Below are 19,474 nucleotides of genomic sequence, written 5' to 3'. Positions count from 1 at the left end.
CTACAGACACATTATGATACTGATTAGTTCATCATCATGAAAATGGTTTGGCCACTTTGGACTATATTTTATTTGAGTACTGAAGAAAGCATGCATTTTACCAGATATACAAAAAAAAAGTGAAAAGAACTGTACATTTCTGTTTCCCTACCTCCAATCCATTTATTTTTCAGTCTGAAATCTTTCTCACAAGAGAAAGTGCTGTTCTTTTAGCCCTTTATCCTTTATCCTCACTGTGTCATATATTATTAATGAAGAAAGACCTTGGTGTTCATGTGCTGCACCAGTCTCTACTGTGTTGATTTTTTTTCTTCTTTCATTTAAAGAAAACAAATTCACATCTATGTCTCTGCTTCATTCGGGAGTGAATGGATTGTAAAAGGAACAAGGCTGTGGTTTAGCAATTAGGGCTCAGGACTCAAAGTCACTGAGGTTACATTTCTGGGGGAGATTTGCCATTGTTTGTTCTGATGAAGTTCCTCCTAAATGAGGTGATTATTGTAGCTGTCAGGAATTAAAAGGTAGGACACATTGATTTCATCCCCACTGCAATCTCCAGGACGTGCCGGTACAGAGCAGTCAATGTGAATTGCCAATTAAGAAAAAACAATATTGGCAAGTTCGAGGAAAAAACTCCCTCCAGCCAGTGCATAAAACTCCTGCCATTCAAATCACCATCCTCAAGCAAAAGCATTAGCAAACCTGCCCAGAAAATTGACAAAGATAAGCTTTTTTTGGCGAAGCTAGATAGCAAATTGTAGCACTGAGAGCCTGTCTGCACAGAGGAAATGGAGCAGAACCGCTATAAAGGAATACACTTCATGTGCACAACCTATCTCAAGATAAAAATCATTTTGCTTTGGAATAATTTTTTTTTCTGCTGTGAAAACACAGCAGTTATTCAGGAATGTCTTTTATTTCAGAATCAAAGTGCCTAGACTTTAACATATTCTGCCATTTTTCTAATGAAAATAGATATAGCCATTGATAATACAAAGATGCTTCCACAATAGCTACTGTGGAAATTTTCGCCTTGTAAACAAGACGTGGAAATACTATGTTTTCAATTACCTTATATTTCAAATACAGCATGTATAAATGGGTACTGTTAACCTACATGGAAATTTCAGCAGTTTTCCTACAATTAAAAATAATTAATGTGTGGCTTTGTGCTGAAGAAACAGCTCCAGAATAGCAGCCAGGAATAGCATCTTTGACATGATGGAGTGAACTTTTTTTAGAGAATTCCTACTGGCTATTAGTATATGGATATCTATTACTTCACTTGGTAGAGAATTTCTATTCTTGTAACAACAAACCTGAGTCCTGAATGGTGCTTTCAACATGAGATCTAAGAGCATTTAGGGGAGATATATTTACTCTTCATTTGCAAATAGGGAAAGGCAGGTAACAGTTGTAAGATAACTTTTTTGATGCTTTCCAGAAAAATGACCTTTTATTTTCTAACCTCTGAATACAGCAGCATACACTTTCCTTTTTCTTTTTCTTTTTTTTTAAGGGAGATGGTACTGTGGCAAGACATGGAGCTTATGGATAGTAAAACAAGCAGACTTGACAAGGAGTTTGGCCTTCGGTAAGCATAAAAGATGCAGAAAGCTCCCAGCTGACTCTGGCTTATCATGGAAAGGAACAAAGAACTTTTAGTTCCAACTCCTAGCTGCGCAAATGAGTGGGCATGAAATTCAAATATAGAGGCACTGATGCTCTGGTAACTTCTTACAGATGTAATTGCAGTCTGTCAGTCCAAGGCCTCACCATGCTGTATAGAGTTGCAGTCAGATATTCAGCTCAAAAATCTGATCATGTCTCTGTACCACACTTCTATCAGTCTTCTCTTACCAGAGGAAAACATCCCTCTCTTCAGTCATACCTTAATCACATCCTCCCTTTTTGATGTACATCAGGATGTACATTTATGAACAACTGCTTAGAAGAATAAAATTTCATCAGAAATCTATGACCAACACCTCGAGAGCTTGCTGAACATTGCAGCCACCTGCATCAAACCCTTCACACACAAAAAGGCCAAATATCCCACTAGTTTAACGTTTTTGTTGCTCACTCTGGATTGTATAACACTGTACTCATAGTGACTGATATGTTTTGTGTGTTTAGAATCCTACATGCAACCACAGCTGCCCCACTTGGCTGAGCCCACCCAGTGCCTCCATTTTGGGCTCCTGTCAGGGGAGTGGGCAGACGTGGCCCTTTACACTTTAACATCCAGAACAAAAAATGCATTCCGCAGTGAAAACTGCTGTTAAAAAGAGGTGACTCTTATTCAGCGGGGTTTTAGAAAGATAAATCAAACTGCGCATGAGAACAGCGAGGAGGAACTGGGAAGTGCCACAACCCTGAGTCAGCCTGAGGCTGAAGCATCGCCACAGAAACTACAGCTCCCAGAAGGCACCGCGGCGCCCCCGCACGATGCATAGAAGCCTGATAGCTCCCGCCCCGCCTTCCCCAGCCTCCTATTGGGTGGAAGCCCGCTTCCCTTTCTTCTGACTGGCCGCGGGGCCAGCAGGGGCGGTTGCTCTGTGTTTGAAGGGGGCGCAAGATGGCGGCGGGCGAGGCGATGGGACGCTACCGGAGCAGCATGAGCAGGAGCAAGGACCCCTCGGGGCTGCTCATCTCTGTGATCAGGTATGGGCGGCGCGGCTCCGCTCCGCAGCCTCCCGGCCGCCCTCAGGACTGACCTTGGGCTGTATGTGGGCCTTGTGATGCTGTGGGAGCCTGCAGAGCTTGGGGTCGTTGCAGGGCCCGGACAGCTGTGAGGAGGACTCAGGGCTGGAGTGGGGCCTCCTCTGCTGTGCCCTCATGAGCCCTCATCTGCTGTGCTGCGTTCAGCTCAGGGCCCTCCCCAGGGTGAGGAGGGGATATAGAGGAAAACCATGAAGGTACTCCGAGGATGGAGCACTTCTCCTGTGAATAAATGCTGAGAGAGATGGAGCTGTTCAGCTTGGGGAAGAGAAAGCCCCGGAGAGACCTGATAGTGTCCTTCCAGCACCTAAAAGCAGCTTGCAGGAAATTGGGAACAGTACATCTGTTAGGGAACGTAGTGACAGCACAAGGGGTAATGGGTTCACACAGAAAAGAGGTGGATATAGTTTAGGGATCTGGAAGAAATTCTTTACAAGGAAGGTGGTGAGGCCACTGCACAGCTGCCCACGGAAGCTATGGGTGCCCCATCCCTGGAGGTGTTCAGGGCCAGTTTGGGTGGTACTGCTCAGTTTGGGCATTCTGATCCTGCTCTAATTGTCCATACCCATGGCAGGAAGTTGGAAGTAGGAAATTTTTGAAGTGTTTTCCAACCCAAGACGTTCTGTAATTCTGCTCCACTTTCCATTGCTTTTCAGCATCAAGAGGTTGGAGGAGCGATGCCTGCAGTGAGCACCAGCCTTGTGCCATATTGGGAGAGTCAAGTCACCGTCTCCCTACTGCTGTGGGATCTGTAGTTTACCCTCATCTGCCAACACACAGCAGCACTGAGTATAAAATAAGACTGGTTGGAAATAAAGCTTGCCTAGGAAGTCCAATATGTGTTCAGGTTGGATATTAGGAAAAAATTCTGCTCAGAAAGAGTGCTGAGGCACTGGAACAGGCTGCTCAGGGAGGCAGTGAAGTCCCTGAAGGTGTTCAAGAACATGGAGGTTTGGCACTGGGGGGTCATTGTTTAGTGGACATGGTAGGGATAGGTTGGTGGTTGGACTAAATGATCTTAGTGGTCTTTTCCAGCCTTAATGGTTCTGTTGTTCTATGACTCCATCCTATTTTAGGATGTGTGAGTGGAAAAAGTGCCACCTCAGCTTGTCTCACTGCCTCACAGGAGTGACAAGAGCGGAGTTGTCTAGTCATGTTCTGACTATTGATTTTTGTCTGCCCTTGTTCCTATGCTTTCCTCTCCTGGAATCTGATTCTGTGATTATCTTGGAGCAAAGCAAGACCTGGATTTTGCTATTTCCCTTGGTGCCTTTTCTAAATGCTTGTAAGTCTTTCTCGGGTAGCTTCTGCTCAGTGAGTTGGCAGCTGATTTCCCACACTTAAGCTTTGAAATACTGGTTTTATATACACTTTCCAAAGTGGGTGTAGGCAGCAGGCAGTCCTACTACAGTAATATCGTGCCTTGTAATGAACTTACAAGCTTCATTTCCTACTTTGCAAGAAACTACTTTGCTAGAAACTGTAGTTATTCTACTTTGGAGAAGTATATGTTAGTAATGATTCAGTATCCAGCACGTGTAGTGATCTAACATTGAAGTACTGTATGAATCATAGTGTTTAGGGCTGAATTCTAGTCTTTTTCATTATTTCTTTAAGCTGGTCTTTCAGATCTTGCAAACTCGAGGTAGATGGCAACCAAACAAAGCAGCTGCTTCACTGCTCTGCTTGGCCTTCCCAGGTTCATGACTGTGGTCTTGGAAGTGTGTGCTAATAGGTAACAAAGCATAGTGCTGAAAAATGAATGAAAGGTGATGCTAACACAGGCTTACAACTGTCTTGCTTGTTAGTTTTATATGAAAAACAGCTGTTAAAAAAAAATTAAATTGAAGTTACATCTGTATGTAATGCCTATTTTGGAGATAAGTTTATACGTTGGTATTGTGTAATGATGATTTGATGGTAATAGTGTAGTGTACTTTGACAACTTTTTAGTTCATGTATAACAAGTGGTGAATAGCCAGTGTGTCTATGAAAATTTTATATCCAGCCCTACGTACTCTCATGGATGCAATCATTTGAGTTCACGTGGAATGCTTGTATATTATATAATATGGGTAGTTGTGAAAAAAACATCACAAAAATCAGGTGTCTTACCTAGATCCTGGTTTTTTTTTTTTTACTTGTACACTTGTGCCTTGTATTTGGCCAAAGGTAGGTAGTGTGAATTTCAAGTACATTGTGCTTATTATTTCTTTGTCAGCCTCCACTTTGAGTAAATGGGAGAGGCAGTGTGGTAGGTCCTAGCTGGGTAATTTTCACTAACAGAAAATACAGTAATTTGTGAGCAGTGGAAGAATGAATAGTATAAATTAATTGCTGCAGCATTTCCTCTAATAACCTTCTTTCTTTTTTTTTTTGGCATATTTTCTATAATTTCCAACAGAAATTTAAGAAGAATTATAAGGGATTTCCAGATTTCTACTTCAATACATTTGAACTTCTTGTTTCTTTTTTAATACAAAATGAGAATGAGTCTTAAGTTCTTACTGAGTAAGAAATCATATTTGTCTAATAATCTTTGGCTTACACGCACTGATACCTTAGTCAGCTGATGTCCAGCATTTAGATGCAACATTGAGGATATTGACTTTATTAAATTAGAATTATTCAGTAGAACAGCCTGATAACTGAACCTCCAAAATGCAATTAGAACTTAGTGTGGATGTGGAGGTTCTTTGCAGTGCTTGCTGGGTAATGTTGAGCCAGACCATGAAAACCTGAAGGTAGAACTGATTGCAAAGAAAGGAAGAATTGTTGTGTTAATATTCATATTTCTTACACTTAGCCAAGTACAAAAAGCAAATGGCACGTGAAGGAATTTCAATCAGTTTTCTCTGTGTGTTGTTTTTGTATGACAGCTTGGGTGAATGTGAGCCTTTTAAGCAACAGGTGACATTACTTGCTGTTTTGTGTGTTCATAAAATACCACTGGCAAACAACGTCAGACCTGAGTGAGTTGAATTTGTCTTTCTTACGACTTCACTCAGCTTCAGAAAGGTATCAAAAACCTTAATGGTCTGCTGTTGGTTTGAAATGCAACAGTTTTCTTTTCTTGATGCCTTTTATTTCCAAAACTTATGTGAAGTTTCTCCTGCTGGTCCTCTGGGTTTTATGCTTGCATTCCCCTCTTTATTTAGAAGGCTGTTTATTTCTGTGGTTGCTCTGCAAAATACCCATGAAAGGAAACGATTATGAAAAGCAGGAGAACTTTGTGTTCTTCTGCTGTAGATAAACAAAAGCAGAGTGGCAGGGGAGTTGGACTTGATGATCTCAGTGACACCAAGTGGATGCAGACAGCACCAAGCTGAGCGGTGCAGTCAATACATTGGAAGGAAGGAAAGCCATCCAGAGCGACCTGGACAAACTGGATAAGTAGGCTCATGTGAACTCAATGAGGTTCAGCAAGGCCAAGTGCTCTTGGGCCAGGGCAATCCCAGGTACTTACACAAACTGGGGGAAGAAGTCCTTGAGAGCAGCCCTGCACAGAAGGACTTGGGGGTCCTCATTCTGACCTTCCAGTGTTGGAAGGGAGCATATAAACAGGAGGGGGAATGGCTGTTTATGAGGGTGGATAGTGATAGGACAAGGGGTAATGGTTTTAAACTAAGACAGGGGAGGTTTAAATTGAATGTTAGGAGTTTTTCACACAGAGGGTGGTGACACACTGAAACAGGTTGCCCAAGAGGGTTGTGGATGCCCCATCCCTGGAGGCATTCAAGGCCAGGCTGGATGTGGCTCTGGGCAGCCTGGTCTGGTGGTTGGCAACCCTGCACATAGCAGGGGGTTGGAACTGGATGATCATTGTGGTCCTTTTCAACCCAGGCCATTTTATGATTTTATGATCTCCAGAGGTTTTTCCCAACCCCTGTGTTTCTGTCGCTCTTCATGCATTATGGTATTTTACTCTTTAACAGCAAAGATGGTGAAAGGGAATGTTGTTTAGATCAGCAAACGTGTTTAATTTGCAGAACACTTTGAAATGTAGAGATAAGTATTTTATAAATATAAATGATTTTATTAATGAAGGGATAATTTCTTATATTTACTCAAGCTAAGTAGCTCTCTACTGCAAGGGACTAATTTACATTGCTCTGATGTAAATTTTGGGACTCAGTACTTACATCACCGGACTTGGAAGGAGCAGAACTGATCTTGTTTTCAGTGAGAATATTTGGGGCCAAATCTCTGACAAAGCTGTGATGTATTATAGCAGCAGAGAAATTGAGAAATGGCATTTTCTTGTAAGCTGGGCTCCGGTTGTAAATAATAGTGCTGTTGCTGCAGGGAAATTAACTACATAAAAACCAGTATATATGTCCCAGCTCAGTGTTAAGAGTTTGCTTTGTCACACCAGTTGGCCATTCAGTTTTAAAAAGGAGTGTTAGAGTGTTTCTGAGGTCCTCTGAACCCACAGTAACACTCATAATCTGTGTCTATGTAAATGGAAATGTGGACCCGTTGCTCATCTCTGCAGTGTTGTCTTCCAGCTACTTTGCTTGCAGGTAATTGAGCTGAAGGAGGAAGCAGCAGGCACGACCATCTCGCTTTTAGTCCCTTATCTGTCCCTGTGAAGTGTCAGCTTTTCCTGTTGCGTTGAGGAACACAATTGTATTCTGAGAGTTGTTTCCTGCAGGAGGAGCCATGTGCTGAGGGAGTTCTCCTTGGTTCTCCAGCTGTTGCCAGGCTCCACTATGGACCAACTAGGAAGAAGCTGTTTCCTGAGCACAAGGAGTCGTGTTGCTTGGTAGCCAGAGCACAGAACTGAAGAAAAAGTCCTGTGGGGTGATGATAGCCCTGTGAAGGACATCTTGGAGAGGTGATTTCTGGCTCCCAAGTCGCGTGGTGCACATGACTGATGCCTGTGCTCAAGCAGTCTGGCTGAGTCAACATAGCAAGCCACTGTGGTGAGGTCTCCTCTGTGATCCTCATAGTGTCTCATTGGCTCCAAAACCTAGTTGTACATGTCCATCAATTGCAGTTCAAATCACTTAACTGTGGCAAAGCATATCTTACAGCCCAGGAGCGAGTTGTTTTATGGTGTTATGCTGTGATTGTGTTTCAAGCCCAAGGCTATGGGAGCATCAGGAAGATGCCATGCATTCCTTGTATAGGAGAGCTGCCAGGAGTGAGTGATGTGTTCTTGGGCACAGTGTATGTATATTCATAGTAATAAGTCTCCTAAAAGTAGGGAGTGTTTGGGAATATGATTGTTTGCACAGTGCACTAATAAAATCCCCAACTTTGCTGCAGTATGGTGTGCCTTTTTTCTTTATCCTGAGTCTTCTGGGGATATGAGAGTATCTTCAGTTTGCTGTTGTCCTCACGTTGCTGAGATGTGGTGACAATTTTGGTAAGACATAGCTTGTGGGTAACAGCTGTGGATGCTCATGTTCATTGAAGGGGAGTTGGACCAGGTGAGCTTTAAAGATCCCTTCCAACCCAAATGATTCTATGATTCTAGGGTTAAAATGGAGACCAGGAGCTTCCATTAGAGAAGTCCGATACTCATCACAGTCTTTTGAAAAGCAGAGAATGTGCAGAGATTGGAGGACGTTCTGTTAATTTGCTGCGGAACCACTTAGGGAATATATATTTATATTAATCTTTCAGAGGACAAATGTGTATGTATATTGATTTTCTTAACCTTTTGTTTTGTTGGTAGCCGGTTGAAGCAGCTTTTGTAGTCAGAAACAAGCAACCTGGCATTTAGCAAATGCTATTTTTTTTTTTAAATATCTTGTCAGATTTTTAATTGGTGCATGTCTGCCTTTTGTTTATTGTTGGGTGTTTTTCTTTCCAATTAAAGGTTTCTGTTTTTTTAAAGCTGGCCTTTAATAGCAGCTTTAATTGGGAGAAAACAAACTTTAGCACTGACTCCATAAGACCTTACTGAAATGTTTTAGCTAAGTTTTCACACAGGCAAACGTGTATGACAGATGTCAAGGAGAACTAAAAGTGAGACGAGATGTAGTGCGTTTCCTACTTTTATGTCTGAGGGAGTTGAAATTATGGGCAAAAACCTTGAACATATTTTATGTTTCACAGCTGAAATTCTCCTTTTTCCTTTTAATAGGTTTTGACCATTATTTTCATTACATTTGCAGTGAACTTGGTTAAATGGTTTCTTACTAATGACCTGGCATTTGATCGCCTCTTTCTGTCTGAAGCAATAGAAGTGAGATCCCAGTTTGTGATGTGGGGTGAGAGAGATGGATGTATAGCTGTTACATTTGAGAAATAGCTGCTACAAGAAATAAAGCTGAGTTACTCTGATCTGTATGTACTGTAATGGTCTCTTAAAACCAATTTTATTGCAAATGGTGTTTTCCAACATTATAGAAGCAGCAGTTCTAAAATATAAGTAGCTCAGAAATGCATTGAGAAGAAATTGTGTATGGCAGAATATGGTTCTAAACTATCGATTTGCCTGAAGTGATCTTGGGACAGTTGTATAAAACATGTGGTAAGCATTGAATTGCAGCTCAGCACAGATATTTGGGTTAAAGAGGAGCAGGTAGGTTAGGGTACCGGTGTGAATACACAACAATATAGAAGAGCATGGTGTGTGTGACCATGCTTTTGTCCAACCTCGAGGCACAGAGCCTTGCAGCTTTTATTTCAGCTGTAGGCAATGCGTAGCACAGAACTGGTGTTCTTCACAAAACAAGGAAGCAGAAAGAGGCAGTTTTGTTAATAAATGATAATTAGTTCTGTGCTTCCAACTTTTGCAATTACATCCCCTCTACCAACTCTCCCTTCCAGCACAAGATTGAAACCTTCAATAACAAAATTTGCAAAGCCTCTTGCTGTTGGATGCTGTAGGGATGGATTCACAGTGCAGGGTGACCAGCAGCCCTCAAGCTCTTTTTATCATCCAGCCAGCAGGTCCAGGTCGTGCTGCACAGCTTGTACTCGTGCAGATTTGAAATCATCGATGCTTAGGACTTCATTTTTCTCCTGGGAGCACAGTGATTCATGTAATCGCTGTGCTGAATGTGTGGTTCTCAGAGGAATTGCATTGAAAGGAAATGAGTGCCTGTGGGCACCTGGACATGTATGACATGTGCTCGCCTGTGTAGTACTTTGGGCTGGATGATTTTAGTGGTCTTTTCTATCCTTAATGATAGTAAGATTCTTTTATCAGAGTGGTCATCTTAAATTTGTGCAATCCAATCCTTTACTTCTTTTTCTTCCAGAAATCAACCCATTGCTACGCATACCTCTGTAGCTTGTACTGGCCTGGAGAAGTTGGTTTAAAGGGTGATTAATACAGCAAAATACAGAAAGTTCTGGTTATATGTGCTTTTCAGCATCTTCATCAATGACATAGATGATGGCATTGAGTGCACTCTCAGTGAGTTTGCAAACAACACCACGCTGAGTGGTACAGTGGATACACTGGAGGGAAGGGAAGGCATCCAGAGGGACCTGGACAGGCTAGAGAAGTGGGCCCATGAGAGCCTAATAAGGTTCAACAAGGCCAAATCCAAGGTGTTGCACATGGGTTGGGGCAATCCCAGGTATTTATACAGACTGGGCGAAGATCTCCTTGAGAGCAGCCCTGCAGAGAAAGACTTGGGGGTCCTGGTGGACAAGAAGCTGGACATGAGCCAGTAGTGTGTGCTTGTAGCCCAAAAGACCAGCTGTGTTCTAGGCTGCATTAAAAGAGGAGGGGCCAGCAGGGAGAGGGCTCACAAGGGCTCACAAGAGCCTCACAAGAGCTACTCAGCTCTTGTGAGGCCCGTCTGGAGTCCTGCGTCCAAGCCTGGAGCCCCCAGTACAGGAAGGATGTGGAGCTCTTGGACAGGTCCAGAGGAGGGCCACTAGGATGATCAGAGGGCTGGAGCACCTCTCCTATGAAAAAAGGTTGAGGGAACTGGGCTTGTTTAGCTTGTCTCCCCTTGGCTCCTGAGAGACCTCATTGTGACCTTCCAGTATTTGAAGGGAACGTATAAACAGGAGGGGAAATAGCTGTTTGTGAGGGTGGATAGTGATAGGACAAGGGGGAATGGTTTTAAACGGAGACAGGAGGTTTAAATTAAATGTTAGGAGGAAGTTTTTCACACAGAGGGTGGTGACGCACTGGAACAGGCTGCCCAAGAAGGTTGTGGATGCCTCATGCCTGGAAGCACTCAAGGCCAGGCTGGATGTGGCTCTGGGCAGCCTGGTCTGGTGGTTGGTGACCCTGCACACAGCAGGGGGGTTGGAACTGGATGATGATTGTGGTCCTTTTCATTGTGGCCATTCTATGATTCTGTGATATTTATTTAGATGGTTGTGGGCTCAGCCTTTTCCCTACAGCTGTCATGCATAAATGTGCAAGTCCTCAATGATAAAAGATCATTAATTTCTGTTGAAAGTGCTCTAACCAACTGTGTAAGCAGCATGAAAGATTAATAGAATGTAAGTAGAGGAGGAAAATGTTTTATAATGCTCTGTTTACTTTCTGTGTTTAACAGCATTTTGAAGAGACTCAGTTCTGCTGTTTCCCATTGCGAAGGAGTGAGTTATTTCTCTGTTTGCACAACAGAGATCTGTTGGTTTGGTGGCTGGATACCCTATGTTCCTCTTGCTGAGGAAGGAGCTTGCTGGTCCCACATTTCACTATTTTTATTTTATTTTTTAATAGGATAAAATCCCTTATATTTTTATAGCCATTTTACAGTAATAACCTGCTTTCCACAACTATTGACTTGTACAGTGCAGCTTCTGACTGCTTTCTTTCTGGCACTGTGAGCATTTTAACTCGTGTCTTCAAATCCAGAGTTTATTGGGAACAACTGAGCAACCTGTGAAAGTGATGAGAAGGCATTCAATATATTGCTACTGAGTTAAATTGTTAAATACCTTTTGGATTCTTTTCTTCTTTCCAGACTGTTTCAAGCAGGCTTTTTATTTCCTTATGAAGAAACTTTTTACAGTGGTTTCAGTGGGATTCTGCAGAGGTATTAAAACATGTTTTCTCAGTTTCTACGTTTTGAGGTTAAATAGTGCTGGAAGCTGTAGATCACTCCATTTGGGACTTGTCTTTAAGACTGCAATTTTCAATTATAAAATTCAAATAAGTCTATTTGGTTTAATGAACCTCTGGAAACTTATCGAGCAGTGTAGACAGTGGGCTGTTCTTGTCCCATGGTGCTCAACAACTTTCTTCTCATTGTGCTGTGTTGAAATGCAGCCTCCTGAGGTCTCAGGCTGGCACAGCAGAGGGGGGGAAAACCTGGTGAGCTCTGATGTGTTTTTTTGCTCCATACATGGTTTAAGTTGTGTTTTATTCTAGTTAAATCATAGAATGGTCTGTGTTGGAATGGACCTTTCAGATCACGTAGTTCCAACCCCACTGCTACAGGCAAGGATACCTCTCTCTAGACCAAATTGCCCAAAGCCCTGTAATAAATAATGTCATGCCTCTGGTAGCATCCTCATAAAGCACATTTGATCTTAAATGTTGCTCAGTGTTGTCAGGATGAAACCTTTTCTTTGAAATGAGCTGATCCGTGCCCTGTGTGATGTTCTCTTCTGGAAGAGGAAAAAGCATTAATGAGTGAGTGCATTTTCCTGTAAAGCTTCTTGAACAGCACTTGGATGCATCTTCCATGCATGTCAGACCAATGCTTTATCCTCCCAACAACCTGCACTTGGATTATTTGTAACTTGACAGCCTCTAAGTAAGTGGCTAATTAGGGTTGTTTCTGCTGGGCAGATGAGATGTAGGCAGACACTCAGCTTGTTTTTTTTCTTTTCCCTTTCCCAGGCATCCTGACCCCCTCTCTCTTATTCACCTACTGTTGTTTCTTGTCTGCTGGATTTCCTCCCACAAAAAGCCTGGGCTGTTGATCTGTGTAGCCAGTGGTGTGGCTGCCTTCAGGTGTTAGTGCAGCCATCGATGTCTGGCAATGATCACAAGGATTCAAACCAAAGTAGTAAAGCAAATGCTGTAATGGATGCGTGGCCACGGTCATCAGCGAGAGACACAATGAGGAGTAACAAGATTGTAATGAGTTTCTTTTTACTCTCATTTTTTTTCTTCCACAAGGAATTCTTCTTGGCACACTGCAGCCAATTCCTGCAGAGAGAAGTGTGGTCTTTCTAGACATCCACTTTGCTCTGTTTAAATGATTATTTGTTGCTTCTAGCAACTGCTTTCTTCATTCAACCCCAGGCATTCTTTGGTCAAAAATTGTCTGTGTAGGCCAAGGCCGTGCTTTGAGAGAGAGAGAGATTTTCCTGCATCCTATATAGATTTGTTGTGTTCTGTATATTAAGTACTTGGTATGATGTAAAAGACATCCCTCCAAAAGGTTGGAATTTCCCCAGACTGCAGTGGGCACATCAGAGCCTTCTACAGAATGATTCGTAAGTTGGACACACTTTAAGCATAGCCTCAGCTTTCACCATGACAAGTTTTAAGCCCAGCTGTGTTGTGTGCAGTTGATACCACAAGCTGTCTGTATTATTGTGGCTTCAAAGGTGTCTGAAAGCAAGGAACTGGTAGGCTTAACAAAGCATAGGATGTAGTACCGAGCAATAGCAAAACAGGTGGCAGAAAGTTTGCTGGGGATTGCTGTTAGAAGTGGAGCTTTGTTTGCTCCCCTGCTGATGTAGCACTCGCAATTATGCTTTGTTCCAATGTTCATTTTCTCAATCAAGTGAGAAATATTTCAATTTGATCAGCTTGTCTTTTTTTTGTTGGTGTTTCCCACTGTCTTTAATGAGTGTTTTCATGTGAATAAGTGATGCTGACTGAAGGCAAGTGAAATGCACTTGTGAAGAAATTTGATCCAGGCATGATGGAGCCTTCCTCCTGGATTTCCAAACCTCACCTGTGCATCATGTTATTCTTTATCTTCTCGAGCTCAGATATTCTTGTGTACCTGATCTGATCACAGAATTACACATGTCTTGGGTTGGAAGGGACCTCAAGGATCATGAAGCTCCAACCCCCCTGCCACATGCAGGGCCACCAACCTCCACCTTTAATACTAGACCAGGCTGCCCAGGGCCCCATCCAACCTGGCCTTGAACACCTCCAGGGATGGACGGGGCATCCACAGCCTCTCTGGGCAGCCTGTATCAGCACCTCACCACTCTCATAGCAAAGAACTTCCCCCTGATATCCAGCCTAAACCTTCCCTACCTCAACTTCAAACCATTTCCCCTTGTCCTGCCATTATCTACCCTTTCAAAGAGTTGTCTCCCCTCTTGTTTATAGGTTCCCTTTAGGTAGAGGCTCCCCCTGATTTTGGGGAACAGAGGAAGAGGGGACTTTGCAGGGATGCCCAGGTGCTGTAAACCCACAACAGTGTTCACAAGGGGACTGGACAGTCCTTTCCTGCCAAATAAGCCTTGTACCTCCCCAAAAGGACTGCATGTTGCAGGTGCTCACTTAACATCAATTTTCTAGGATACGCATTTGGGTACAGAGTATGTGTCCCTTCTCTTTGATGCAATAAAAAATTCTGCAGTAATATAATACCTACATAGTGTTAGTATGATGTTCTGCATGCAAAAGAAATTTGCTAGTCAAGAAACAGGTATTTAAAACTCTGTTTACAATCCATAACTTTGCAGTAATCATCCTTAGCAGGGTTGGCTTTAGGGTATGTAAAATAGGCAGGCAGTTTATCCACCCAGCCTCGCTGGGGGCATCAGGGAAAGTAAATTTGCAGAAATGAAACATTTATTATTCATTATCAGTTTCCTCTTAAAGTTGGCACTTAATGTGGGCGAGCAAAAAAAAACCACAACCATCTGCCCTATAGGACAGAATAAAGCCTTTGGTAACACAGGGCTTGTTGGGGGGATACAGGACTGATTGGTGCAAGTAGAAATTCTTGTTGAGTCTGAAATCTGATTGCTGCTGGCCCTGTAACTTTGAGATTACTGCCTCTGCCTGTAAATGAATGATCTTAAAGGTTAATGCTAACTTCTTTTTTTTGCAGATATGTCAGGTACATGAGTGGAGGGCTAACTAAATACAGGATTTAAAGGCGAAATACACTGCAGTGAAGGAAGCAGTGGGGTTTTAAGATGAAGTAAGAATGATGTGGAGTGCACCTTGAATTTGGGTTCAGAAGACTAAGAGCTTGTGTGTGCTGTAAGGGCATGCAGAGCTTTGCAAAGCGAGGACGTTGGCCTGAGCATTCAGAGCTGAGGAATTCAGGGATTTCTCTGTGCAGGAGCTGTCCTGGTTATGGGCCTATGTAGAATAAAATGGGGGGTGTCAAAAAGCACAGTTGCTTGTCTGATGCTTCAGAATGAGGTTTGCTATTCTGATGATGGATGCTAAAATCAAATCTTCAGTGTCAAGAAAGATTCTGAAGTTGAAAACACTGATTGAGCATCCTAATTGTTCATGGATCCCTTTGGGAGGAAGGCAAGCAGTTTTCTTAAAACACCACAGTATTTGAGCCTTTGCTGTAGGTATTTCTGTGTGCAAACTAAACACTTAGTGGCCATAAAACTTTGTGGCTGGTAGTAAGCATCACCAGCTGAAGTGGCAGCACATAAAGATGTACAGTTCTGCTGCTGGCTTTGCAGTGGATTTTGTGTTTTTTTTCTTTTTTTTTTTTACTTGAGTGCAGTAGAATACCCCAGAATAAGCACTTTTTTTAGCTGCCCTGGTGGGTGGGTATTCTCAGTTGGCACTCATCCTGGTCACAGAGTGACAGAGTAAAGTCATCTGTTATGCATTTCATTCACATCAGAGCTTATTTTGGAGTAATTTGGCACAGATGAGGAACACGGGTGTTACATGAACTAAACGCTAATTCGTGTGCAACATGCCTTCTGTGGTGCTGGGAGCTATGATGTGAAACCCTGCTTTGGGGCTGGAGTTCATTTGGAGCTCAGAAGTGCAGCGTTACGAAGGGAGGTGAATCTCTCCATAGTTTTGCAGCTGCTCAGCTCTGTGCAGCATTTCTGTACTCCTGTAGTTATCTCTTGTGCCACATGATGTGTACCACAATGGTGTTTGTTTTCTTTTGCTGTTGAATAGCTTAGTGAAAATTGTGTTCTTTCAGTTCACAACAATGGAAGAAATTTATTAGCTTGTGAAATAACAATGGCTTGTTTTCTGTGCCTTTTAGATCACAAGGCTGTGTTGAGTTCTGGGCATGGTTTGAAGAGAGTTTTACAGCTCCTGTTTTCCTTATCTCCCTCCTCAAATGAATCCATTACACTCTAAGGGTAAATTTATAGATGAGATGGTGTCAGAAATCTGGTATCCCAGTGTTTGGAATTGCTGTTTAGCTTTCGATGACTACAATCTGTTGAACTGCTGCAAAGCAATAGGTGAAGGTGGGTTCAAATGTACCAGAGCAGCCTAGTCTAGTATTAGATATGGAGGTTGGTGGCCTTGCATGCAGCAGGGAGGTTGGAGCTTCATGATCCTTGAGGTCCCTTCCATTCCAAGCCATTCTATGATTCTGTGATACTTGAGGTTCTTGTTTGTCCCACTGCGCTTTGTTTCTTCATCCGCAGTGCTGAGGAAGGAGGATCAGAGCTGCAGGGGTCATTCTGTTTTCTAGAATGATGCAGTCTTGTCTCTTGCAGAAATGGCAATTGCATTTTGTCAAAGTATATGCATTTTCTTTTGTATTTACCTTTAGAAATAAGTGATTCCTGTCTCAGTGGAGGCATCTTGCTGGATGACGGTGCTTCAGGGCTCCTGTAGAAGTCTTTTCACTTACTCCCTGTCTTGGTTGTTTGAATTGAGTGCTGGAAAGCAGAGGTGAAAAATGCTTCTGATCTAAAGATCAAATTCTACTTCTCTCTTCTTTTTTAGGAGGAAGCTTTTCACACAGAGGATGGTGACACATTGGAACAGGTTGCCCAAGGAGGTTGTGGATGCCCCTGGATCCCTGGAGGCATTCAAGGCCAGGCTGGATGTGGCTCTGGGCAGCCTGGTCTGGTGGTTGACACTGAAACTAGATGATCATTATGGTCCTTTTCAACCCAGGCTATTCTATAATTCTACTGGAACGAATAGTCCCAATGGACTTTTAAAATTAACCTAATATCATTGTGTATTCCCTGACACTGGGCAGGTAGCAAGGTTTGTTTCATTCTTGTAGGAAATATGTTGTACGTCGCATGATTAAAAACATAGCAGGGATTTTGCCTGATCATCTTCCCCATCCTTCTTCAGTGAAAGCAGCTCCACCAAATTAAGCATTTGTACAAACTGTATTTTTAACTATGTAAATTCAAAAGGGACAATGAGATTTGGCTGAATGGATTTCTGTTTTACCGTAGCATAAAAATGTTTCTTTTCAGACTAACATCCAGTTGGAATTATTCTAATCCAATTGAGCTCTTGCTAATGAGACAGGCACATGCAGCCATCCAGCTGCCAAGTACAAATTACAGGTATTTTACAGGAGAGGTGGATTCTCATTTAGTAAAATGAAAATGAAAAAACAACTGAGCTGATCAGGGAATCCTTCTGGAAATCCTCACCGAGTTCATAACATATATACACTTGGTATGCAGATTGACATTTCTTCTGTTTGTCGTGTGTTTTCTGCTTTTCAAGGAGTTCTGAGAAGCTGATGTAGATTTATGGTTTGGTAATCCTTTCATAATCCTGTCCTGTTTTGTAATTCTCCCCTTCAAAGTTCTTGCTGCAAAGTTCCTTTCCCAAACAGTTCTGATCCTTTCTATTTGGCAAACAGCGTGTTGACTTTTCTTCTTCCTTGCCACACATTTTAATAGAACTGAAACAAGCAAGGATGCCCTTGGCTTACTTTTCTGCAGTGTTAGCAGGAACATGTATAATCTCAGGAATATTAAGTATTCCTTGCTTTGCTCTTTGCTGTGCAGAACAAGAAAAAGAAATGGCTCCTGTACCGAGGGGCTTAGGAAATTCAGGTGTACAGAGTAATGTTTGAGATTCAGAGTGACAGGGCTCCTTTTTGTAGTTACAGGTGCCACTAGACTTCAAGGATTTAATGTTGTGGATTTATTTTTTTTTAAAGGAGAAGAATAAATGGTAACAAATTGCTTGAGTAGAGAGAAAGTGGTTCATTTTGGTTGAAGTAGGTAAAATTAAGGCTCAGCATATTGGCACTGTAACTGGAGAAGAAGAGAAGAAAGGTCTTGCTGCTGGCTGTGAGCAATTGAAAACGTTCTTTCAAATATGTTGCAGAAATTTATACCTTAGAGTGCACAAAAATGTAAGTTATTTTGTGGGAAAAAAATTTAATGTGGATTTTTGAAAACTCGAGAAGAGGCATTCTGAGTTTTATAGCACAGTAATTTCTGACAGGGCTCAAAACAACTTCATTTCAGCTTCTTTATATATTGCAATTTGTATTCTTAAGTTGAGTTTGCTTTTCTGTAAGTGCTCTTTGATGGTTCTTCAGTATGTGATCATGGGATGGATCACACATACTCTGTTTCCTCAGCTGTCCATCCAGATATCTGTAGTGACAGTTTCTGAAATGAAAACCTTAAACTTCTGAAGCTTCATGGTCTTTTGGTAAAATAAACGAAAAAGGAGTCTCTGCTGTTGCTTTTCTCCACTTGGATCTTGGGTTGTGATTTTAACTTCTGGCTTATCTGTAAGGAAATCATTTGCAGGTATTTAAGGCAAATTTGTGTGGATGGGATCCCTGTCCTTCATAAAATAGCACCTTGGTTTAACTTGGAACTTTGTCAGAATGGATCACTGCTGTCTTTTCTTCACATCTGGGAACTGAAATATCCTGGTAAGGAGGGCAGGCCCTGTGTTGGCCCGTGGTGCATTCATGTTTGTGCATACGTGAACAGGAGTGGGGTAACTTCACCAAAATGCTCCTCCAAAATGTCACCCAGCCTTAGGTGATGTAAATTGTGACAATCTTCCAGGGATAAGAGGAAATAAATGCTCTACTGAGACAGATTAGTGCTTAATGTAGCTCAGTAGTTGGTCTCAAACAGTGGCAATACATGATGTTAGGAGACTCAGATCTGGCCACTTAGGGGTGCCTGGTGCCTCATACATCTCTAGTGTCTGTGGTTGCTGGGTTAGAGAGGTTGTAGGACACCATGAGGTCCACCCTCAGCCTTCTCTGGACTGAGCAAATCAAGGGACCTCAACTTCTCCCCGCGTGCCTTCCCCTCCAGGCTTTCCCCCATCTTCATAGCCCTCCTTTGGACACTTTGATGGTTTTATGTCCTTAAATTGTGGTATCCAAACCTGTATCCAGACCTGTACCCAGTGCTCAAGGTGAGGCTGAAACAGGCATCTCTGAGTTTCAGTACTGCCATAGTGCTAGCAGTACACAACTTAGTGATGTGTTTCCATTATATGCCTCACTTTGATGATCTTTAAGGTCCCTTCCAATCTAATCTATGACTTCTGAGTTCTGCACCCATCAGATACGTATCTCCTTTCAGTCTTTTCCAAACTGAAGAATCTTTGCCTTAGCAGGAAGAACAACTGCTTCATCACTTCCACTGTTTTAGTTGTGTTTTCAAGGCCAACTGAAAACAGACCACAACTGCAGCCATTGCTCAAGCTGTTGACAGAGTAAGGTTTTGCACAGCAACAGAGTGAGTCCTTTACTTTGCTCTCATCTTGCTGAATTCTGGGTGACTTCTGTGTATTAAGCTTGTGCTTCCAGAGAACTAGAAGTATAGAAAAAGACCTTGGCAGCTACTTTTCCAATATATGCTGTTGAGGTTCTTGAACTCAGAATGAATGGACTGAGGCATTGAGACCACTGTGTTCACATTACCCTTTTTTTTT

At 42.4% G+C, this 19,474-nt stretch overlaps 1 protein-coding gene across 1 annotated transcript in view; it reads left to right on the top strand.

Moving 5' to 3' along the window:
* The first annotated feature begins 2,548 nt into the window (after positions 1 to 2,548).
* The window catches only part of EXOC4 (exocyst complex component 4), a 400,122-nt gene continuing 383,196 nt past the window's right edge, over positions 2,549 to 19,474 (top strand). The window contains exon 1 of the mRNA XM_010710270.3: positions 2,549 to 2,664. Within this exon, the coding sequence (XP_010708572.1) occupies positions 2,579 to 2,664 (86 nt within the window). The 5' untranslated portion in view covers positions 2,549 to 2,578. The remainder of the gene's footprint in view (positions 2,665 to 19,474) is intronic.

Source organism: Meleagris gallopavo, chromosome 1, assembly GCF_000146605.3.
Source record: "Meleagris gallopavo isolate NT-WF06-2002-E0010 breed Aviagen turkey brand Nicholas breeding stock chromosome 1, Turkey_5.1, whole genome shotgun sequence".
NCBI classification, from domain to species: Eukaryota; Metazoa; Chordata; class Aves; order Galliformes; family Phasianidae; genus Meleagris; species Meleagris gallopavo.
This window is presented reverse-complemented; position numbering and strand designations above follow the sequence as displayed.